The 24,057-nt window shown below is 49.7% G+C and overlaps 7 protein-coding genes across 7 annotated transcripts; 3 read left to right on the forward strand and 4 right to left on the reverse strand.

Moving 5' to 3' along the window:
* Positions 1-719: 719 nt before the first annotated feature.
* Positions 720-2,689, reverse strand: Z518_09134 (uncharacterized protein; the record flags this gene model as incomplete). The annotated part of the gene is made up of 6 exons (XM_013413090.1): positions 720-880; positions 966-1,261; positions 1,320-1,593; positions 1,648-2,214; positions 2,281-2,496; positions 2,575-2,689. The coding sequence occupies 6 exons, from the start codon at positions 2,687-2,689 to the stop codon at positions 720-722; spliced, it is 1,629 nt and encodes a 542-aa protein (XP_013268544.1).
* Positions 2,690-3,244: 555 nt separating this feature from the next.
* Z518_09135 (uncharacterized protein) lies at positions 3,245-7,068 on the forward strand (the record flags this gene model as incomplete). The annotated part of the gene is made up of 15 exons (XM_013413091.1): positions 3,245-3,284; positions 3,351-3,380; positions 3,460-3,620; positions 3,676-3,844; positions 3,913-4,110; positions 4,169-4,496; positions 4,554-4,768; positions 4,838-5,063; positions 5,114-5,351; positions 5,409-5,797; positions 5,857-5,965; positions 6,020-6,143; positions 6,194-6,462; positions 6,519-6,880; positions 6,936-7,068. 15 exons carry the CDS (start codon positions 3,245-3,247, stop codon positions 7,066-7,068), a joined length of 2,991 nt encoding a protein of 996 aa, XP_013268545.1.
* A 436-nt stretch (positions 7,069-7,504) lies between these two features.
* On the forward strand, positions 7,505-9,069 carry Z518_09136 (uncharacterized protein; the record flags this gene model as incomplete). The annotated part of the gene is made up of 3 exons (XM_013413092.1): positions 7,505-7,553; positions 7,609-8,100; positions 8,162-9,069. 3 exons carry the CDS (start codon positions 7,505-7,507, stop codon positions 9,067-9,069), a joined length of 1,449 nt encoding a protein of 482 aa, XP_013268546.1.
* A 1,024-nt stretch (positions 9,070-10,093) lies between these two features.
* Z518_09137 (uncharacterized protein) lies at positions 10,094-11,497 on the reverse strand (the record flags this gene model as incomplete). The annotated part of the gene is made up of 5 exons (XM_013413093.1): positions 10,094-10,104; positions 10,162-10,934; positions 10,994-11,162; positions 11,209-11,362; positions 11,426-11,497. The coding sequence occupies 5 exons, from the start codon at positions 11,495-11,497 to the stop codon at positions 10,094-10,096; spliced, it is 1,179 nt and encodes a 392-aa protein (XP_013268547.1).
* A 5,648-nt stretch (positions 11,498-17,145) lies between these two features.
* On the reverse strand, positions 17,146-17,875 carry Z518_09138 (uncharacterized protein; the record flags this gene model as incomplete). The annotated part of the gene is made up of 2 exons (XM_013413094.1): positions 17,146-17,594; positions 17,656-17,875. The coding sequence occupies 2 exons, from the start codon at positions 17,873-17,875 to the stop codon at positions 17,146-17,148; spliced, it is 669 nt and encodes a 222-aa protein (XP_013268548.1).
* A 1,417-nt stretch (positions 17,876-19,292) lies between these two features.
* Positions 19,293-20,090, forward strand: Z518_09139 (6-phosphogluconolactonase; the record flags this gene model as incomplete). The annotated part of the gene is made up of 1 exon (XM_013413095.1): positions 19,293-20,090. The coding sequence occupies one exon, from the start codon at positions 19,293-19,295 to the stop codon at positions 20,088-20,090; it is 798 nt and encodes a 265-aa protein (XP_013268549.1).
* A 2,440-nt stretch (positions 20,091-22,530) lies between these two features.
* Positions 22,531-23,682, reverse strand: Z518_09140 (uncharacterized protein; the record flags this gene model as incomplete). The annotated part of the gene is made up of 1 exon (XM_013413096.1): positions 22,531-23,682. The coding sequence occupies one exon, from the start codon at positions 23,680-23,682 to the stop codon at positions 22,531-22,533; it is 1,152 nt and encodes a 383-aa protein (XP_013268550.1).
* Between the last annotated feature and the right edge of the window lie 375 nt (positions 23,683-24,057).

Genomic DNA, 24,057 nt, shown 5'->3' on the forward strand with positions numbered 1-24,057 from the left:
GCATTCTATGAGATTGAGGACCCATAACACTTCTCCCATTTGCTCTTAGTATTTTGCTCGGCTGGCCGCATCGAATTTGTGCCTCCAGATTAGGCCTATCAGTGTGTCAATCGTTGTAACTGTCGGGTAGTTGATAGAGGCAAAACCTCGGGTATGATAACCGTCGAGCCTTGGTGGCCTTATCTGGCCATCCATGTAACGTGACTGGTTGGCTCAGCACGAACTGCAGAATATCAGCGGAGATCAACGCCTGAGAGACTTGGAGTATATCTCTTGGATATGAAGCCTTCGAAGAGTTTTGGATTCCCCCACCTTGCATGGAGCTCACACCATGTTCGTATAGCATCCCCAATGATTGGCCTGAAATGCCCAGGTATCTGGCCTTTCCCGGTCTCAGCATCTAGTCAAGGGGCCCTCCAACTATGGCGATCGAGGGCACAAGGCTCAGGTACAAAAGAATTCTCGAGAACGTGGCGCCACAGTAGCTTTCTTAATCAACAAGTGCAGAGCATTTGTTGATGCTCAGACCATCGAAGATCCAGATTTCTTGAACATATCTGATTGAAGGTAACACGTGCTGTAGGTATTGTATTCGGAAGAAACAATTTGAAGAGATAGGTTCTTTTGTCGAGATTTGTTTGTTAATGTCACCCGCCCCTATATCAAGAATTGTGAAAGTGAACTTTTAGATTGCGGCCATCCTATATTCCAAGCAGCCTTTAAACGTTTCGTACTCCTTTAGACGCCATCTTTGTCTCCTCAATAACAGCCTCGACGGGTTCACCGTGGGAGCTTGCGCTATCCATTTCAGCCACGATAGCCGATATCTCGGGATATTGGAACGGAAAGATCTGGTGCAGAAGCCAGGCGATGATGGCCGCTATAATTTTGGGGAAAAGTTAGCAAATGAAGGAAAGAGACTTTTATGCAGTCAAAACCAAACATGATATCTGGTCAGGACTTACAAAGAACAAATCCCAGGACGAAACTTAGGCTGAAGATGCGGCTGGCACCAATCCCGACGTGGAGTGAAGGGTTCACCGAATGAACGAAACCAGGCATGCTGGGAATGACGGCGCACACCCAAGCGACGACGGTCCGCCAATTGGTGCCGTAGTAGTACCAGTAGAGCGACTTTTTGGAACCAATGTATAAGTCGGGCACGTGGAAACGTCTCTTTTGGATGATATAGAAGTGGACGCAGAGCAAACCGATCATAGGTCCCAAGAAAACGGCATAAGCCGAAAGAACGGAGAGAAATCTAGGCGAAGAAAGACGATGAGTCGATACCAGAATGAAAGGGGAACATGGTCACTCACGTTGATCCTGAGGAGAGTTGCTGCCATGGATTTGGTGTTACTGAGAGAGCTGCAAGGACATATGCTCCGCGTCGGAGGTTGATGTACTTGGGAAAGACGCTGGCAACATCGAGTCCACCAGCCAGCACGTTTCCGACAACATTAATTGACAACTGCGAAACGATGAAGACGATTCCTAGAAAGAATGTCGCCGCTCGACCCCCGGAGCCATCCTGGTCCTGGATGGCCATGAACAAGGTACTGGGGTCCCATAGTGCAGTGCCGTGGCCGTATTCTGGCGGACCGTCATGTTAATGGGGAAATGCAAGAGCAGTCTATTGTAACTTACGTTCTTGGGTGGCGGCAGTGACCACAACGCCGACGATAGCATTCATGGAACTGGACGTGAAGAAGGAAATTCCTTGCGTCCAGGTGACATGGCTCGGGCGCTTTGCAAATCTTGTAAAGTCGTTTTGATTCAATATGCCAGAGGCGATGCTCCCGATGACAGACATGATGCCTGCGCTCATTTGCCAACCCAGTTCCGATGAGGGAATGGTGGTTTTGGCATTGAAGACCGATCCATACCCGTCGCTAGTCCCCACGGCCCAACCCAAAAGGCAGATTAAAGTGATCCCGACGACCACAGATGCACCGTGAAAGTAAGGACGGAGCTGTTGAGGCCTGAACCATATGAAGATGCAGCAGAGGAAGTTGAAGAGCACATATCCCATGAATTGCGCAGTGGTGATCCCAATGCCTTCGGGCAGGGTGTTGGGAATGCGCTCGTCTAAATCCATCCAGATTGAGCGAAGGCAGATATAGATCATCTTACCCCCAATGACTGCCTGCACACCGTACCAGACAATTGACGTCAAGATTCGGTTCAGGATCGGGAAATACGCACCCCACATGCCTATGAGATGTTGAAAGGCTTCAGTACAAGCATGTTAGCTTCGGGTGGAAAAGAATGATCACTCACCCCAAACACTTCGGCAAACGATCGGAAAGCCCAGATGACTTTGGGCCCCGGATACTGAGTTGAGCACGGCGAAGCCACTCGCAAGAGCGTTACCGACGAGGATGACAATAATGGCTTGCCAATATGTCATCCCCGAAGCCAACAGAGATGAACCAGTTTGATAACTGCTCACGTTCAGGTTGATGAGAAACCAGAGTTCCACAAATTGAATTGGACCTGTATCGCATGGTCCGTTTTTCAGTTCTGACTTCTCGCCAGGGGGGGAAATAAATGATTTCATGAGAGCCAACTTACCCCATGTTTGGCGCTCCGGAGGAACAGGTTGAATGTCCTCATTGCTCCAACGATTACCTTGTTCGTTCTCTGGAAGTTCGATCTTGTGCAACGCTCTTTTGACAACAGATGTCATGGTTCCTGGGTGCAGACACAGAGTCTTGGAAGTTCAAATTTGGTCCCTGACTTCAGTGAGGTCTTTGTTGAAGATATTCCTTCAGAGTGCATTGTCTTTATGAACGCTCTTATGCCTGGGATGTGGCTGATAACAGAAGCCTAGATAAGTTGAGAAGACTGGTCTCGAAATATCAGCCGATATCTAGCGACCACGGCAAGTCGTCTGACAGATAGCCTGGGAATAGGAATCCCTCGCCGACGGGACACAAGGTATCCACATCTCTTTGTTGTTAGGTTCCTGGGTTAGACATCGCGCTTCTCCATTATCGTAAATGATGGCCCCCGGGTCGAGTCCAGAAGGCGTCGCCGATGCGGATCTTGGGTGTGGGTCAATTATCTGCTGATCATGGTTTATCGCTATCTGCCGCGGGTGAAGATCGACCAATTTCATGTTCAGATGGAAAAGCAGACTTCATGTCTGTTGAGGCTTCAAATAAAACCATGACATCTTTATTGGGATTGATTCGTACACGTACGCTTGCTCCTCTTACTATAGACACAGTTCGGACCGAGAATGGCTATTCAAAAAGCTTACAGAATTGGCGTTGACGTTGGTATGTATATCGATAACTCAAATACCAATCAGAGAGTTTTACAACAGCTGAGCTAACTACCATCAGGGGGGACCAACACTGATTGTGTAATTCTACGTATGACCCTTGCTCACCTTCTATGTCTCGTACGGAGGCTTGAATACTGGGCCACGAAGCTAAGCAGAATACCACACAGATCCTGGTGAAGCCGACACACCAGAAAGAGGCATTCGTAGCGCTTGCAAAACACCGACGACAACAAATGTGACGGAAGGTATTTCCAAAGCCATTGAGGGAGCGATCTCAAAATGTGGAGTCTCTCTGGCTGCTGTGTCGGCGGTGATGATCGGAACGACTGTGAGTCTCCCAAGACCATGTAGAATCAAAACAGATCCGACTCTGAACTTTTCAGCACTTTATCAACGCTGTCGTTCAAGCAGATGATCGCAATTTGAGAAAGGTTGCCGTATTTAGGGTTTGTGGACCCTATACAAAGGAAAATCCTGCATTTTTAGATTTCCCACCAATCCTTGCCCGGATCATGAATGGTCATGTCGCCTATGTGGACGGCGGGCTCGAATGTGAGAATCTTCTCTCTCCCTTGATCATGTATTGAGGAAGGGTGGGGAATACGGTTAACCAGAACTAGTTGATACCCGAGAAATCATGCCCTTGAACGAAGGACAAATCCGAAAGGAGTGCCAGATTGTCAAGGAGAAAGGTATCACCGACATTGCTGTCGTGGGTGTATTCTCCCCTCTCGACATTGCTGGGAAGCAGGAAGCGAGAGTCAAACAAATCATCCTGGAGGAAATCCCCGGTGCTGATGTTGTTTTATCGCGAGAGAGTAAGTCTTCTGCAAATGGTACAAATGAAGATCAAATGTTGACGCCTCCTTTTCACAGTTGGCCAACTGGGATATCTCGAAAGAGAAAACGCGACTATTCTCAACACCTCTATTCTGAAGTTTGCGCGGAGAACCATCAGAGGGTTTAAATTGGCTACGCGATCACTCGGCCTTTCGTGCCCATTGTTTCTAACACAGAACGACGGAACCATCATTGACGCCGACTCAGCCGAGAAATGTCCCATCAAGACATTTTCAAGCGGCCCGACCAATTCCATGTCCGGGGCTGCTTACCTCGCTGGCCTTGATACTCAGAAAGGACGAATAGAAAACGCTCAGGTTATTGTGGCAGATGTGGGTGGTACAACAACAGATGTTTGTGCGCTGTGAGCCTCAGTAAAGGAAATACTTTGGATTTCTACGCTGATACTTACCTCTCTCAGCTTACCATCAGGATTCCCGCGTCAAGCAGGGACGTGGGTAGACATTGGAGGTGTTCGCAGTGCATTCCCTATGCCTGAAGTTCTCTCTATCGCCCTCGGGGGTGGCACAAAGGTCGAGGAACGAGGTGGAAAAGTGACTGTTGGCCCCGAGTCAGTGGGGCATCGGCTCATCACGGAGGGACTTGTTTTTGGCGGCAACACTCTGACTACCACTGGTAAGCCTTGTTCGCACGGCATCCAATATTGAGGTTGGCTACTGAGGAATGCTTCTCTTTTGTTCTTAGACATCGTCGTCGCCAGCGGTCACGCAACCGTGGGCGAAGCTGCAAAGGTCAAGGATGTTCCGAAAGACATCGTTACAAAGGCACGACATCGAATAAAGAGAATGTTAGAGAATGCTGTCGACGCCATGAAATTAAGTGCAGATGATGCTGTCGTGATTCTCGTGGGTGGGGGCAGCATTGTGCATATGGATGACCTGGAGGGAGTTGGACAAATAATCCGCCCACCGTACGTATAACGAAACTGTGTCATGCTTGCCTCTCACCAACCGTTGACAGACATCATGACTGCGCCAATGCCGTTGGTGCAGCAATCGCAAAGATTTCTGGACAGATAGACGTCGTCAAGGTCCTTGAAGGTCTTGATGAGGAGAAGGTGGTTGAAGACGTGTGCTCTGAGGCCAAAAAGCTGGCAATTGATGCTGGTGCCGATCCAGAGTCCGTCAAGATCGTTACGATCGAGAATATGCCTCTACAATATGTTCAGATGCGTGCCACTCGGCTCATAATCAGAGCGGTAACTTGGAGCTTTTCATCCCCATCCACCGGAGGTTTCTAACGGGTGGCCCGACAGGCTGGGACTCTGAATCAAAAAGCACTTCTACATCATACCCCTTCGGAGAGCACTGAGGAGCTAGAAGCGATCCAGGAAGCCGAGGAACGGGTGCCGAAAACGACCAACGCAGAGAAAGATCCACGAGATTTCCTTGTCAGTCCCTCGGCACTAGTTGATATTCGGGTCTACAAACCCGAAGTGGACGGAAATGGCACATGGTGGGTATCAGAAATTGATTGTGAATTCATGGCCACTGGCTGCAGTATCCTCGCTTGTGGTGGCGGTGGACCTGGTTATATGTGCTATATGGCCGCAAGGGCTGCCATCAAAGCCGGACATCGACTGCCGATTGTCGACATCGAGACTCTTCCTGAAGATGGTTACGTGCTTGGTAGTATCTCTTACGGGTAAGCCGATTTGTCCATGTTTCTCTTCCGAGTTTGACCTAACCAAACGAAAACGGCAGCGCACCAACGGTCACCCTGGAGCGGATTCCAAGTGGCACAGAGTCTGTTGACGCCACGGATGCTCTCTTGTCGTGTCATCCAGGAGTCAAGATGGCCGCGCAGATAGCGGTATGACTAAGTTTCTGGCCTAAAAGCAGCAAGAAACGCTGACGGCGTGTATAGATTGAAATTGGAGGAATGAATGGAATCCGACCTCTGTTAGTAGGAAACAGTTACAATGTACCAACAATCGACGGAGACTTCATGGGCAGAGCCTATCCGAGAATTTATATCATGACCCCATCTCGTGAGTACTCCAGTACCGCATCATGAAAAGTATTGACTGGTTTGGAACAGTTTTTGGCGTCCCTCTCACTCCATGTACCCAAAGTGATGGCAACGGGAATGTGGTAACAGTCCATAAGGCTTCAGACCCACGTAAACTTGAAAAGATTCATCGCAAGGCTGGTCAAGAGCTGGGCCTGTTCAGTGAGATGGTCCTCCCTCCCATATCCATCAAGGAAACTAAGCGAATTGGCACTTTGGGAACCACTTCCCTTGCATGGTATATTGGGCGAGCCGTGTACTTGGCCAAGCAAGAGAAGACAGACATTATGAAAGCCATCGTAAGTGGTTCTTTATGGGTGCAAAAAAATTGCTGTTGGTAATATGATTTCTCCAGGTGGAAGCAAATCCTTCAGGTCGCGTGCTATACACAGGCAAAATCGTCTCTGTAACGCGCTACATCTCAGCTGGTGGCTATACTGAGGGCATGGTACGCCTCAAGCCGATTGGCAGCGATGAGCAGGAGTATGGCGACATTGCAATGACTGAAACCAGAGACATGATACTCCCTTTCCAGAACGAGTATCTATACGCCGAGCTGGTGGACCCCAATGCCGAGAAGGGAAGTAAGGGAGAGATCCTCTGCACCGTTCCTGACTTGATATCCCTGGTTGGAACAGACGGGTATGCGTTGGGGACGCAGGATTTGAGATATGGGGTCAGGGTCAGTGTTGTGGCATTTGTCGCGCATCCACATTGGTGAGTCATCAACAAAACACCTTAAAACGTGGCATATTTGCTCAAACTTCCATAGGTACACTCCTCAAGGTATCGCGACAGGGGGGCCTAAGGAGTTTGGGTACGAGGATTTGGACTTCATCCCGCTGGGTTCCCCGTATTATGAACCCAAGCGGGTTACCAAGGAATTTCGGCCCAGCATACCGTGAAGGAGTGCCTTAGATCAAAGACGTCAGATATTAGATTCATCAAGTCAATCGATACATAAGACCAAAAGGCCGACAAGGAATGAGTCCGGGGAATTACTTTTCGTGACGTAAAAGCGGCCATGGATTTCGTGGTCATTGTGTGGCCCTCGGTGGGGGGTTGGCTAAGGCGGCATCGCCATCGTCCGAATCGGGATTTCTCGGGATTTTCATTTTCTCCTCAACATCCTCGGCATCTTTTTTTCGACACTCAACACCAGCCTCTCTCTGTATGTCAGCCCATTCTCTACGGCCGATTCCCAATATCTCTGCTCTATACAGCCCTTTCCATCGCCTCTCGCCCAAGTCAACCACGATACCTTAATCACCTCATCGATATACACGGTATTCTCGCCATCCTCGCACCTCACAGCCACGATAGAGAAATGTGCAGATAAACATGACGACAGTTTCGCCGCCTAAACCTTGGGAGCGCGCTGGTCCAACCGGTAACTTAATCCAATGTCTTCAATGAAAAACATCATACTGACATCCTATCTCCAGCTCCCTCAGGAACAGCCACTCCCATAACATCTACTGCCGTGACCCCCCCCCAAACCACCACCTCATCGACAAACGCCTCCACCTCTGCTCCAGCCCTTCCCGACAGACCTTCCACTCTCAACAATGTCGTAAACCAAACTGCTTCAAATTACACAAATCAGAATCGATTCGGTGTTGGCACAACACCTTACTCTTCTCCATACTCATCCTATTCATCTCCATATTCTCGTTTCGGCGGAGGCATGTATGGCGGAGGCATGTACGGCACCGGATACGGGTATGGAGGTGGCATGTATGGCAGCGGCATGTATGGAGGAGGATATGGAAATTATCCGGGCATGCCTGGCGATCCGAACAATCAAAGTTTGACCCAGACATGGAATCAGAGCACTGCCGCGACATTCCAAATCATGGAAAGCATTGTAGGCGCATTTGGTGGATTTGCTCAGATGCTTGAGAGCGCGTATATGACGACTCATTCTTCCTTTTTCGGTGAGTGCGCCCGAAAGACTGAATCGATTATTGACAATATTGTGACTCACATCGATACAAGCTATGGTCTCGATGGCCGAACAACTGGGCAACCTCCGTCAAACTCTCGGTTCCGTACTGGGAATCTACACCCTCATGCGATGGTTGCGCACATTGTTAGCGAAATTAACAGGTCGCCCGCCCCCTGCGGATGCCACCTCGCTCACACCAGCAAACTTCTCTTCATTCCTTTCGGGTGGTCGGACCCCTGCTACTCTCCCCGACGGTAGCCCAGCCCCTCCCCGACCTTCCAAAAAGCCATTCATAATGTTCGCACTGGCCGTTTTCGGTCTGCCTTATCTAATGGGCAAAATCATCCGCGCAATGGCCAAATCGCAGGAAGAAGAACACCGACGCCAACAAGAGCAGATGTCCCTGACCTATACAAATCAGAACGGCGAGCGAGTCCCCATTGATCCGCGCAAACTTGACTTCTGCCGCGTTATGTACGATTACACTCCGGCACCCAACTCTGGAGGAATGGATCTGGAAGTGAAAACGGGTGATTTCGTCGCCGTCCTTTCCAAGACCGATCCTATGGGCAATGCGTCCGAGTGGTGGCGTTGCCGTGCCCGGGATGGCAAACAAGGCTATCTACCCAGTCCGTACCTCGAACCGATTCAGCGACCGGCCCAACGACCTGCCCCTCAGATCACCGAAGGAGCAGCTGCGTCGGCACCAGGAAGTCGTAGCGCAACCATGAAAGGCGCCGAACCCGCGACCACGGCGAGAAAACTGCTCGAAGAAGGCGATCGGACGAAGAGCTTGAATGCTATTTATGGCGGCACGAGCGGCATGCACGGCATGCACGGCAATGTCAATGCCACCGCTCCAAATCCTGTTGCTGTCCCTGTCAAGGCTCCCGAAGTGAAAGGGAAACCGGGTGACATTTCGGCCGAGAGTTTCCAGAAGAGTGCTTTCTATTCTTGATTTATGGCTTTCTCTGGCTAATGGGATGTCTCTCTGTTGAGCTGCGTACATATTCTAAGTCAATCGAGCGATATTTTGCTTTTTCAAGTGAAGCTACGAAGCGGGAGAAGGCTTCTTTAGGCTGGCAGTTTCATCTAAGCGCCAGGTCGACTTGGGCCGAGTGGATTTGACTTGAACTAGGTCTCGTGCTATGTTGTAAATAGCATGATGGCTTTGAGTCGGGGTCGGATGTGATCACTGCACAGACGGGATTGCCATGCTATAAGACCTTGTAGCTGTGGGCTGACGGTCAAAGTCTAGTTTCCGGGTCTGCCTGGCAGGCAAACCATGACCATACCATTCTCCGCCTGACCTGTCTGACTGAACTGTTGGCATACGCAGGAAATCGAAATAAATGCTAAAGATGGCCCGTTGGATGGACATGCGAGGCAGGCGAGAGGAGCCAAAAGCAATGAGACGCCATGACAACCTCAATCAGGTACCTGTCTCTATACCATTACCTATAATCGGATGCTAAGTGCTTCTTCCTGCATTAATAACTCGACTTGCAAAGAATGATTCCGAGAACCCAAAGGGAAAAGAATGTTCTTTCCTACTAGCATTCTGCCCTTCAGCCTGTCCTTTTCTTTTCCATCCTCCTTCTCTGCTTTATTCCATTCTGCAAATTGCAATCTGTATTGTGGTGTCATGTAGAGCCTTTTTATCGTGTGATTTGTTCTGCTCCATGGTCCAGATTCTATCTCACTTCCACGCAATCGAAACCGAAACAATGGAAAGTCCCATTTTGGAGTGATGTTGAGAGCAAGAGTTGTCCGAGTCGAGTGGTCGGATGTGTGAAACTTCAAGCCGAAAGTACGTAAAGCCGCCATTCTTGGTAGAGAGGGGGAAAGGCTCGACATGGCGTACCTCCAGGCGAAGAAAAAGATGTATAGCAAGCTCGGTCGCTTCATGGTCTTCCTCGTCGACCCGGGGCGAAGATCCGGGTGGCTGCACGTACAGAATATAACATGACAACGTCAGCAACTTACTTTTCGACTCAACATGAGGTTAACGGAAAAATGCACAAGGCAGAGAAAGAGCCAGAAAACGTACCTCGTCCATGCTCATTTTGGTCCCCACTATCATCTTCATCCGACGAGCTCTCATCGGAAGAAGACTCCTTTGTCTCGTCCTGAGAACTGTCCCCGTCGTTATGGCCGGCAGCGCACTTTCTCTCATCTCGACTTCTATTTCCTCGACGGCTTCTACTACCTGTCGCGCCGTTGACGACGAGAGGTCGGCTTGTGGACGATCTCGCGCCGCCCGTACTGGTCGTGGCGCTAGTCCTGCCATTTTTGTTGACTCGATCGTGGTCCTTTGCAAGTTGTTTGCTTGTTGCTGCCGGTGCTGCCGTTGCCGATGATGGTGGACGTGTAGAACTACGAGTGAGAGCAGGATCCTTCGGTTCTTTGGTTATGGTTACCTTCTTTTGTTTTAGAGCGGCTGCTGCTTTAGATTCATAGATTTGTCTCTTGGTCTCATTTGAAACAGAAGGGGGCTTCGTCAATGTCGTAGTAGAGCTGAGTTCGGTTAGACCGGAGTTGATTGTACTTTGCCGGGTTTTGGATGGCCATCTGTTGCTGGATTGACATGGAATTGAAGTCGAAGATGCGTATGTTGCAGCCACGGTCGGTGCAGGGTATGTTGAAGTCTGATATGGAGGTGGAATACCACAGGCATCGGGAGGATACAATGGAGGCACACTTCTGGCCGAAGTGGGTGAAGGCAATCCAGGACGTGTAGGGCACGAAGCCATCGGATTGAAATGGGGATGGTAACTCGCTGTGTCTGACGGGTGATGGGTGGTATACAGTGGATGTAGATGGCTTGAGCACGTTAGTGTCAACTTTTCCTTCTATTGAAGGGTCAAAAGGCTCAGACACACTGTGTTGGACCGGGATGAGTGGAGGGTGTTTGAGCACAGGCATAAGCAGACGTTCCGGTACCGAGACTATCCCTAGGACCTTCGAGAGTTCTCAAAACCCCTGGTTTCTCAAGGGCCACCAGAGAGACACAAACGCGCTGACCGTTCCAACCCTGCTTGCAGAACTTTTCTATTTGTCGTCAAGTCCATACCACCACAGGCTTTGTATGACATACCATAGACTTGATTTGCAGCATTTCTTCCCTTGATGGTACAATGTCCCATTTGACTTCCATCGCAAAGTTCGAAAACTTCAGCCTTCAGACTTTGTTCACCTCCCAGATTTCGAGTCATATCCTTGAGTTCTTGCCAACGGCAATGACGAGGGATCTGCCACGAGATAGTTAATCTCGAGGTCTAGACTCTGCCAGAAGAAGACCTTTTTGACCATACATCCTTGACAAGAATAATATACTGATCTTCGTCTTTGCTCGATTCACGAGCTCGATGGCGATCTGAAGGCATTTTCGAGTCAACGAACGTAGAATTTGAGTACGATAGAAGCTAGTGCGAGCCTCGGTCAATCGTCTCTCTTTCAACCACGTGGCTAGAAAGAGGCCATAGAATTTGACACCACTCCTGCTGGCAACCTCCTTTACCGCAATGATGTGGAAGATAAAACGTGGAGGTCTGCCTTTATTTGATGCATAGGGGAGCAGTTCTGGCGGAACAGGAGATCTCTTACTCACGGGAAAGCGGGAGTGATCTTGACTTGCATCAACCATCCTGCAGGCAAGGCTATCAAGGTGAAAAGCGAGGTCCTCTTGCAGAGAGACAGGGATTGAGAATCGGAATAACCGATCCATTAAACCACTCGGTAATGCTGCAGTCTGCTAAGTCCGGGGTCCAAGTTGGTAGTTTTGAAAGAGCCGAATTCGAGAGCCCTTGAAAGATCTTGACCAAGAGATCGGGGGTTTCCGCCCCCCCCCCCCACCGGGATAAAATGAATGCTGGAGTGAATTGATTTATAGATATGACCTACCTCCTCCTTCTCATCTTCCTCCCCCATTAATACGATACACAATGGTGTTGAATATGATGCCGTAGATCTCTGCAGTAAATGAGAGTCCCATGGTAAGATGTGATTTTCAGATTTGCCATCGTGAAGACTTCGTCTGAGGGGTTTCCCCGATAGTACTCGTTCCCCAAAGCATTGAGAGGGTCGCGACGCACATGAGATCAATCGAGAGAATCTGATGTCACTCGCATATTGAAGATGCCTATACCTTCGATTGTGATTCGTAGGTATTGCTGAGATGAAGCCGTATCGTTAAATGCGGCTTCGTAGTCACTTTTGATCACGAAGGAGAAGCGTCAACTCCGGGCCATGCCTAGGATAGACCCTTGTCCTACGCTGCATCAAGTCATATGAAGCGTTTGCTCGAAAACCTGGAGGTACTCCATAGGGTCGGCATGTGAGATAGGCTGATTTGGTTAGACCTATGCATCGAGTCAATAAGTGAATGGGTTTGCCAGCCTTTGGATGGGTCGATTGAAGCCTCATTGGATTGGGAAAAGTTCCAGGGGAGCAGAACGGTTCCGAGTCACACCTAGTAGGATTTGGCGAATTTGAGAGGCTCGACCAGCTGCATGGCGCAGGGGGAGAATTCTTTGGTTCGACGTGGACAAGGAGCTTGATACCAGCAACATGATCTGCAAGACGCTGAAAGTGGAACGATGGCCACAATCCCAAATCCATGGGCCCGGAAATCCCAGATCTACCACTGTGGTCCGAACCGACTTTCCAGACTCTGCGGAGAAATAGTCGGGTTGCTGTCGTTGATTCAGCATTTCTCCTCGGGGCGAGTGCGACGGCTAAGCTCACACCATGGCAAGACACAGACTTCAGAACAAAGCAACAAGATCGGAAGCTTCTGGAGATGACAGAGTGAAGCCATGGTACCTCGTGCTTGGGCGTCAGACGCATCTCCAGGAGAAAATGATCTGTCCCAACTGGGATTAAGGTGGCTTTCCACAAAGGGGGGCCAGGAGGCCGGCTGAAAAGGGACTTTGTTCAGCTCCCTGCTATGCTAGGGCTTTCCAACTTCGGGTCAGACTTATGGCAACCGAGTTTGATGCTAGACACGACTAGACCTGAACGCCGGCCTGCAATGAGTCCACCAGGCGGAAGAGGGGAGGTAACTCTTGGAACTCTGAAGTCGGGGATACTTCATAACTGGCAGGACTTCAGGCTCTTGAGCAAAAGTCTTTAAATGTGTGAAGGGCCATAGGCGCCAGAAGAGAGATCCCATGTTCACGCGCACCGGAGGATGGTGACACCCGTCGTCCCTTGCGGGAGCCAGCATAATAACGGATCTCGGAGGAGTAAAACTTCGCATAGAGATACGATTTGTTCGGGGATACTCGAGGTCTTGACGAGAACAGAGATGGTCGTAGGATCTAGGCGGGATGGGATGGGAGTCCTTGGTTGCAATGTTGCTGTCGCATAACAAGGAGGGAGGAGGTGGCCTTTGTGAGGCCGCGAGAGGCTAAGTGTTCGGTTACCGATCGGTCGCCCTGCACTAGTTTCCAATACCTTTTGTCTCTGGCAGCCAGACCCCAGCCGAAAAGTCGTCCCAGTATCGCCGCCTAATCATTCGTCCAGGTCGCCTCTCAAGATCGTCGATCTCGTTGCCGAGCTAACCATACAGTCTGGCTTGCAAGAGGTGGGGTCAACTTATGAGGAAGAAGGATGATTTGTCTTCCACCTTCCAAGAAAGATATTCTCCGATTGTAACAAATAGGTTGGTTGAGAACATCTGACGCGTGGGCGCTAACGTGGTCTTGAGAGGGACGCAGCGTTGAGTTTCGAAGTGATTGGTATCATTGTGAGAGCCTCCAGAGAGGACTACCGAGTATACCAGTGGAAAGATAATATCCATGCCCCCTTTTCCAATATACATCCATGTGTCTGCACCGCAAGTTGAGAAAATATGCAATCAAACGTACATATTGTGCTACTCCTCATCTTGTCAATCCCCAATCGGAACAAAGTGTAAAATATTCCCCATAGCCCATTTGCGAAGTTGAAGACCATATTAGTGTAGTTCGGAGAGATTGTCGTCCTGACAGGCGCTCTCTGGTCCTCTCATCCATTCTCGTGGTGCCTCGTTGTGCTGTTCGTGTACCATTCCCACCGTCAAAGTCATAAATTCATTCGCATCTTCCTGAATCATGGCCAATAAAACTGCTTTCTGAGTCATCGGTGTTGTACAACGATTGTCCTTTGCACTTTTGTGTAATCTGCTTCTCTGGCTCGCCAATCGTAGATCCCGGACCGTGCAATTGTTTGGTCCCCAAGCTTCTATTTCCAACAGGAGTGATTGTAATCTGGACCAAGGCGTGTTGCTGAATGACGCCGATATGACGAAGCTTATTTGACGAAACCGACCACGTTGGCACATCTCGTGCAGTAGTATGAGTTCATGCCGAATCTGACTGCGCCGCTCCGGCTCGCAGGAAGGGTGGTGTCAATGCTCAAGGATCGTTGACATCGAGAGCAGCGCACAATGTCTAGGGAGGTCTTGGGGGATGCGGAAGCGATGGATGATGTGGTGCTGATGCTATCGTGGCTTCGACTGGGTCCAGAGGACTGAGTTATTTTGATTGGTTTGGATCCAGTAGTACCCTGCGTTTGTAGTTGAAGAATGGAGGGCGAGGAAGACATTGTGTATGTTATTTGAGTGTGTCCGTACCCAGGATGGCTGGGAGAGATGAGGAAGGGAAGGAAGGGAAAGGGCGCCGTAAGGGGGAATATAACAGCAGGGGCCAGAAACCGGGAACGCGGTGCAGTGCCTTGGTTGTCCGGAGGTATGATCCGGTGCCAGGAAAAAATACGCGTAGGAGGATGCATACAAGAGCAGCTGATGAGGGTTTTTGCTGGAAGTTTCGGCGGCGCTATGTTATGGAATGTTGCAACAGAAAGCAGACCGGGGGGAGAAAATGGAGTACGACGACAATTGGCGGAAAAAAGATGGTATTCCTTCAAGTGCCTCATGGCCTTTTTTGCTTCAAATGACCCAACTGCATCCTTCGATCTCCAACTCCACGTCTTACTCGCAACACTTCCCGGATTTCGTCTTCAATACTCCCTCCAATCATTGCAAATCTTCGCGCCTCTTACCCTCTTGTAGTTTGGTTCCCCATTTTCACAGGGCTTCTCCCCCCAGCGTTCCACTGGGAGTGCGCCATATCCTACTGGACGGTCCTCATTTGATCCTTTCGAGCCCTTTCGTCATCTCGTTCCGATCTAAGATGCTCTCTGTTCCTTGCTCCAGGCCACCCTCCCTTCCACCCGTCAGTGCCAACGAGCCGATAGAACTGCCATATTGACCCAGAGCCGATCACAATGCAATTTCTACCGACGCTGGAGCTCGCCCTGACGAAAACAACCAAGTGGTCCACAGTGGCGATTGAACAGGGTCCAGACAACGGCCCTGGCATATGACACACGGGATTTCCTGACATTCTGAGTCAGCTGGTCACGTTCTGCTGTCCTCTAAAATGGCTCCTTCTATTGTATCTTCTACGCATTGACGCCCTTCACGGATCTTAGCGGAAGGACTAATCGCTTGGCCCAAAAAGACTTGGTGTTCCCTCGGGGAGTGCGGAAATGAATACGAATAAAGTATGAGATTGAGCAAAGTTTTTTGTCGTACATCCTAAAGTCCGTGTTGCCGGTGATTTCCGAAGCACCGATCCCACCCTTACTTCCTCGGTCTGGTTGTTTTCTATAACACAGGGCAATGGATGTGGAGCTCCAAGGCTTGTGAAGGTGCCGAGAAGGATATAGGCCAACAGGTGCTGTGCAGGTTCGGTCCAAGGGGTCCCGGACCTATATTATATGGGACTTTATCAGCTAACACGTCTGATCTGACCATTGACATGGAACATCTAGAAGACTACAAAGCTTTGCTCAGGGACCGATTTGAAAGCTGAATTTGTGCCACAACAGATGGGTCGTGAATCGTAACAAGGAGGGAAACGAGATTTCCATGCATGGCAGACCTCGCAGGATGGAATGTCTTTTGATTCCTGTTGGTGCCAGATCACCACTCGGTAACAGTCTCCATTCGGGTGCCTCATTTGTGTTGACCTTTGAATCACGCGATTCCCATTTTCTATGTGCTGAGCACCGACCTCCAAATTTCCATAACGATGCGTAATTTTGGGGGGGTATGCCGTAAAGAATCAATCGCTTGGTAGACATGAGATATATCAATGTCCAAATCACCCAGACACACTCACAAGATTATGGGTAAGTTATTTACGATTCGGGAGTCTATGATCTGGGGGACTCATCCCCGAATCTTTGACTTCTCCAAAATCCATTTCTGTTTCCAGATCTGAGTCCCTGCTATTTGATCTTGAACCTTGAGTAAGCAGTCTGGAGCCGCGGTTGCATGATCCTACGCTCGGATCGACAAGTCCGAGTATGTCGAGAGTAGCTTCGCCACAGCTTATGGTGCCGCTGAGCTTCTGTCCAAGGAGGGATGAGGTATGAGATACCCAAAGGGGGGTGACAGGGTTGCCACAGACCGCTAAACACAACGACACAACCGTTCAAATATCCGTGTAGCGCTTCATCTCAAGCGAAAACTCGTCCCGAAACGATATGTGCAAGCGCTCAACCATGCATAGCAAAAGGACGGAATACTGGGGGGGAAGAGTTCAAGAGCGTTGAATATTGGAGCATCCTTACCATCGCCATGCCGATTCGGGAGTTGAATGCATACAGGACCTCATGGATCTTCCCGGTCAATAATCTCTGACTCTCGTCTTCGGGACATGCTTCCCTCAACATCTGGGCAGCGGTATGGTTGCCAACATTGTCTTTGTGCATGGTAACCAAAATGATCGGCGCAAAAGAAGAACGCGTCCTTCGCTGATATCTCCATTGTCCTCGAGGTGAAGGAAATCTAGGAGATAGCGAAGCATAAGAAAATGGCCACTCTATGAGAATCCGAGATCGGATGGACTGCGAAGAATCGACTGGCAACGCTCACTTGTGGCAAACTCTTTCATTGTTTGATGAGCAAATTGAGCCTTAACGGTACGATGGCCCAGGGTCACGGTCTCCAGAAGACCACAGGATCTGCTATTGATGCGTTGATTCATCCGTGCCCTGGAAAGCCGAGGTACCAGAGATCTCCGATCCCCAGCGAGGAACAGAGCTGCTTGGAGGAACCGGGGAAGTTCGAGAGGGTTGTTGACGGATGACGTGGTAGCATCACATACGTCCCATATTTTTGTTTCGCAAGCATCTGAGTTGAACCGCTCCTGGTTTGATTCAGAGTTCTCACGTACAGATCTTCCGGTTCCGAGGGCATGGTGGCAAGGAGATCTCGGAGCTCCTCTAGCAGGTAACCGTCAGATATCCCGGCGAGCAACTCTTCTACGAGTCGAGCCCATAGAAACACCTCTTGTGCCTTCTCAACAACGTCGGTGATGAGGACATCCAGCATCGGACTCTGCTCGGCTAGGTCTTGGCCTATTTCCGGCCTCAGCCGATCCGCCGTGAATGCTCGGATGTCACTGTCGCAATAATGATGGATAGCGAACCCTGGGCAACCAGAAAACGCATGCGGCCCGTCAGACAGAGGCGTAGACGGAAGATTGGATACCCATTTTGCCGTCCTCTTTCACAAGTTGAGTTCTGATATTGGGAGGGACCAATTCGACAGCAGATTTGTCCTGTTTCAAAATCTGACAGAGAACCTCACAAAGAAATCCTTGGACTAACTTTTGAATAGAGGAACCGCGGTCGTGAAAGAAGAAACCGGCGATGACCCACGTCGACGGCCGACATTCTCGTAGAAACTTTTTCGCTCTCTCGGAATTCATTGCGTACTTCATCATGGTCGATTATCCCGAAGCGGGATTCCCTCGAATCCAGTAGATTTCAGTCTTGGAACCCGATAGGAGCGGTGAATAACCAGTTGTAGGTGTCGCCTAAATGAGCTCCCACTTGAGACATGCGAGCTCTCGATTCCGGCATGTTCAGATTTGATAAAGATTGCCGGTCTTTTTCATATGGAGGCAGTCTTCGATCCTCGATGCGGGGTCCTCATGAACAGAGCTCCGATCGTAGCTGGCAAGATCTTATGGAGATGGCTCGTTTCGAACCTGGACAGATTCAAGGCATCTTTGACAACGATCCCGTCCAGGCTGTGCGCCACCAATATCAGAGGGATCTTCTCGATTTGTTTGCCCTTGAGGAGTGGGAGGTCACGAGGCCGATAGGTCTCGGTGCCATCAACGCCCATATGAGTCCCTGTGTTCTAAGGATGGCCGAAGAGGCCATGTACGAAGACTATACTGTGATCTGCGTAAGTACGAGCGGTTGACAAGAGCTTGACGGACAAAGGCAAGGGGCAAGTCTAATGGATAGCGAGCTCTTCACACTCGGTTGGTTTGGGCCGCGAGGAGGTCGTTGGGACTAACCTCCCGAAATTGATCGGTCAGGGACAAGAAGACTTCTTGATCAATCGAGCCTGGTCCTTGAGATGGTGCCATTCATTTGGTCCATCAGTTTGACCGATAGGAATTATCAGCTACGCAGGAAGGACAAGAGTTGAAGTGTCGGAAACCACTCACTCAACAACGGATGTGTCTTGGGACGATACCACTCTGCCAACCCAAAACGATTCACTGAGGTTTCCATGGTACATGACGAGAGTGCGATGGAGGATGAAGAGGGACAAGAATCTTCCAGAAAGGAAGACTTGGGTAGACTATGAGTCTGGGGCTTATACGTAGAATTCCCACAGAGTTAAGAGCGGCGGGGATTCCTGATCGGACCAACCGAGATAGGAAAGCATGTGTAGATATCCACTTTAGCCCCTCACTAAAAGTCTGGTACGTTTGATCGACTGTGTCTGCAACCAGAAGACACGGGAATCAAATCACATCTCTCACAATCGATTATTCCTTCCCTCCTTCATTCATCTTTTCCCTGCTACACTCCTTGATTCCGTCATACTATTACCGATTTCAATTCCCTCCTATCATCCTGTGGTCATCCCATATCCGTGCTTGACGCACGTCATCAATTGCCCGGCCCGAAGATAGGCTCCGCGGCTTTTCTTCTAGTATTCCGCGATACGAATTTATCCATTCCCAAGTTTCCCTCTTTTCTAACTCCCATATCTATCGACTCGAGAACTACCCCTTCCGACAGCGGCTAGATCCTATTCAAACAGCAGAAGAGGAAGGAAGAAAAAGACAATACGGGCATACCCCCTCCATCCCACCCGCCAAAATGGGCAGGCAACCGAATCTGTTCAGTTACCCCACCGTCGACGAAGTTGCAGCCCATCTGCGAACCTACATTCTCTTGTGCCAAAAGTCCGCCCTCCAACGTCACGGTGCCTTCAAAATCGCCGTTTCAGGCGGCAGCCTCCCCGGGACATTGGCCAAAGCCCTACTCGTCGCGGGCGCGGATGAAGACCCTGCCTCCGTACCGCAATTTTCCAAATGGCAAATCTTCTTCGCTGACGAGCGCGCCGTGCCCTTCGACCATGAAGACAGTAACTACGGACTCTTGAAGAAAGAACTGTTGGATAAAATCCCCGCGGAGCAAGGAACACCGACCGTCCACCCGATTGACGTCCAATATCTCGAAGATACTCAAGAGCTCGCCGACCAATATCAAGATGTTCTTATGTCGAGTTTCGCAAACAAGGATTCTGTCCGAATGCCCATTTTCGATTTGATCCTCCTCGGCTGCGGACCCGATGGGCACACCTGCAGTTTATTCCCAGGCCACGAATTACTACGTGAGGCAGATGCTTGGGTGGCCAGCATTGAAGACAGTCCGAAACCTCCACCGCGACGGATCACGCTGACGCTGCCGGTTGTGACACATGCGCATAAGATCGTATTCGTGGCCACGGGCGGAGGTAAGAAGGAAATTCTGAAGAAAATCCTCGAGGCGGACGATGAAGGGCGCAGTCTGCCTTGTGGGCTTGTCAATGAAGCCGGGGGGGAGAAGGTCAGTTGGTTCACCGATAACGCGGCAGTAGAGGGCGTGGCATTTCCCAGGAGAGGAAGCTTGTAAGGAACGAGTTCAGATTGAAGGGGAAAGAAAAGCAAAAGAAAAAAACTTCCTCCAAAGACTATCGCCAGCGCTTTGTGTTGCAGAGGATTGAGTTACCTGTTGGAGGAAGGAGGCCTCGAGCAGCTTGCAGCACGGAACAGAGGTGTCCATGGCTTTTGAGTAGTCACGACACGACATTTCACACCCCGTCCCTCCTTTTTGACATGCACGATACTTAGAGCGGGAGTTTGAATTTGAGTTGGGTGCCATCGTTGTATATTGCTAGGACGAGGGGCTGTCTTCGCAAAAGAGATAGATATCTGGACACGGCCGTTTTCAATTCCCCATTATCCTGTATCCCGTTCCGACACTGACATTGACATTGAGGCTTAGCTTTGCTTCCATCCATGTCCTCTCTGGGCCTTGCAATGGCAAATATGTATGGTAACTCCGAGGTAGCTAATCTGCCTTCCAGTTGGTTTGATATGGGATTGGGTGGGATATCAATAGAAACCAATGAATATGGAGAGAGGCATTGTCTTTTCGAGATAGATCTGCTCCATTCACTCATCCATATTGTTCATCTATCCAAGTTGAATAAAAATTTTCAACAGGCTCCCCGGGCGGATGCCAACGGTTCAAGTGGTAAAGGCATGTTGTTCGTCTCCTTTTCATCCCACCTCTGAGTCACCCCGTGCAAGACAATGATCAGGACGGTATACCTGTGGTCCTCCCTATATGAATTTCCGGCTAGGGTGATTGGTTGGTGGATCGTGCCATTGTCACAAAAAAACCTTTCGGATGCTTACAGCGCATAACTTATCACTCGGCTCTTTCCAACCGGTCGCAATCGCTCTTCCGCTGCCAAACATAGCAACAAGAGATTTCCATTTGCTTCCCGCATCTCAAGGTAGAGTACATCAATATCTCTTTCCCTGCCTCCCGATCCTCGAAATCCCTTGCGCCATCCCTTGACTTCGTCCCATACGAACATTTCCATGTGTGCTAGGCCAAATAGGCCGAAGCACAGAGCCACAATACGCTACCAAGGCCAGAATATTTGCACCCAGACTACATTTCCATACGTGCAAGAGGCATATCCCATGCCATGAGAAGCGTAAATGATGCCCTGCGAGGCCAAAATATTGGCGGCGAATGCGAAAGACACAGTTGATGTCCCGGTGTCATAACCGTTTGAAGCAATGGAATCGGCCGACACCGCCAAAAGGTGCGCTCTGGCGGCAATGTCATTTGGCCAAGATACCAGGTCATTTTCATCTACAACCATGGTGTTGGCCTGCTCCCTCATCTTCCTTCCTAAACGGTGAAGACACCAAACAAAGATCCTACAACCGGGCCGAAGAATTGAAGGAGAAAAGTCCAAAGGGTTTGCTGTTTGAGGGGCGGCTTGAGAGACGTCTTCAGGTACTCGTCGGGCAATTTCTTTGACCTCCCGTAGTTCTTTGACCATGAGAGACTGTGGTTTTGATGAGAAAGATGGCGCATCAAGCCCTAAGCCCGAGCCTTTGTCATTTCGAATCGATTAGGACATTTCGCACAATTCAGTCGGATGTCAGGCATGGCAATGGGCGTGGCCGAATGGTTGTGAAAGGTGTTACCAAAGCCTAGAATATAATCTTAAGCGCAACGTGGAAAATAGGGGCAATAGTCTCTGAAATAGATGAAGAGCAATAAGACAACACCCCAGCTCTCTGGGCTCGCACGGCTTTCTTACTTCTCATCGAACACGAGAGACAAATACAAAATAACACCTTGTTTCGAAGATGGGGCTGGAAAGATGCATAGATATAGAGTATATCGGATCGAGGGACAACCAAGTGCGGATGGGCCCGGGCAAGGCCCCTGGATTTTTCCAGCCTGATGTATTGTCGCGCGCGGGGGGGGAGGTGCTGGTTCTGGGGAGACAAGAGAGTCAGAATGTCGTCCGTTGGGGTGTAGGAGAGCCAAACATTCGGCCGAAAGCAAGAAAGCTCATCTTTATAACAGTGAACAGATGGTTCTGGATGAATATTTGAGTCATGCTTTGCTTGACAGCCGAATGAGTTATCCACACGCTCGAGCCAGCATTCCTATCGGGCTACTAGGTCGGCTTTAATAGACACGGATAAGGTGGTCGTAGATGTCTCGCTGTCATTGTCATCCTCTTGTACGTATGATGGATGAAGAAATAATATGTTTGCCACGACAGTTCAACGATAGTTGGACTGGTAGTGGACCTGAAACTTGAGAGGAAGGGACAGTAAAGCCTCGAATGTTACAAGACACGCACTGAGTTGTCCAAATGCCAGATTATATCAGCTAGAAATGTTTCTATTTCAAGTCATTGATCTACCTCTGAGACGCCACGCTAATTTCCACGCTTGGTATCATCGTTTTGTCCATACAGTACAGTGCGCGTAGTCGCCCTTCAAATGCTGCACGCGTCAAATATCCGAATATCTTAATAAAATGCTAACCATAGTCCTACCAGCAACACAATGACTGATGAAGCACTCGGGAATAATGATGCTCCAACATTGGGTGAGCTTATTGATCCCACTTCGACGTTGGTTGCAGCAAAGTTCGTCCCACATGTGGCATCGACCTGACTTGCACAGGGTATGTACGTCTTTGCCAGAGGCTGGCCAGAAATCTCTGCATATCCGGCAAATATGTCCATCGTATCTTTGAGGCACTGACTGCATGTGGGGTGCGCTGCTGTAGGCATCTGCATCCCCAAAGCCGTATAATAAGGATAGGGATCTGCGGGATTCGATGTATTGGTGATTGCCTCAATAAAGCAATAGCTGCCCGTATCTGCATCTCTTAAACATGTTGCTCGGTATATCGGTTCATAAGCAGTCAGTCCTGCATATGCCTGTGTTACAAGAGGATTCTGCTGTCTAAAATCTTCTCCACAGTTTGAGTCATCGATCAGATCCGAGGCGATACTAGCGAGAAGAGGAGAGCAAATCGCCAGAGGTGCATTGCAAGCCGCATCAAAAGTTTGAGCAAGTAGAGTCGTTGATCGTTCTGCTCGAAAGAACGAGTTGGAGTTTTGTAGCATTAGAGAAATAGGGACACAGGATTGAAATGTTGAGTTGCCGAGAAACGTTGAGAAGTATTGAGGGCAAGATGGACTGGTAAAGTTGCTGCCCAAGGACGTATCAAAAGGTGAAGGAAGAGGTGTCGTAACCACCGTAACAGAAGGTGTGGTTGCGGTAGAGACTGCTGTGGCAGGTTGAGGTGCTTCTGTTTCGATGGTAGACGAGGATGGGGAGTCTATGGAAGTGGAGGATATGGAGGTTGGTTCAGCGACAATCGTAGGCACAGCACTGTTATCTTCTTGCCGCCGCTCGAAATATACGTCCCGTCGGGTGGGCGGCGATGGTGGTGGTCGAGCATCGACATGTATTTCTCCTCGTTCAGCCAGTTCCCTGAAAAAGGATGATTCATAAATTAGAGCATCAAACTCCATATCGTGAGCATAGGTTGTGGCCACCATGGATGTCAAGATTATCATTAATGAAAGCATCAGAGGTCGTAATGTCCCGAGGGTACTAGTATTCCACCGTCTACCGGTACGTGGTCTCTGTGAATTGGGAGGAGGCATAGTCGGCGTGAATGACCTGCTCTGGACGTAGGAGGACTTGGTGGACTTTATGTTGGGGGTTTGTAACGAATGGACGCCCACGAGTTGCTCTCAGGGCTGGCACCAAGGGCAGGTGTCGTCGAAGTTGATGGTATTCGTTCACATCGACGCCTGTGGTCAATGGTAGTAGCCAGTATGAGGCTCCCCCCGTCGTCACAACCACACACTTTGGAGACCACTTGATGTCAGAGTGTTGTCGAGAAGGCTTTTTGAATGATTTGCAGTCGATCCTACTCGAATTGGGACCCCCCGATGTAGATACGGCACGTGTCGAACCCCGGTTGTTGATCCTGTTGATCTGCCGCGCACGAGGGTTCTTTTCCGGGATGGACGTTT

This window comes from Rhinocladiella mackenziei, assembly GCF_000835555.1.
Source record: "Rhinocladiella mackenziei CBS 650.93 unplaced genomic scaffold supercont1.7, whole genome shotgun sequence".
Lineage (NCBI taxonomy): Eukaryota > Fungi > Ascomycota > Eurotiomycetes > Chaetothyriales > Herpotrichiellaceae > Rhinocladiella > Rhinocladiella mackenziei.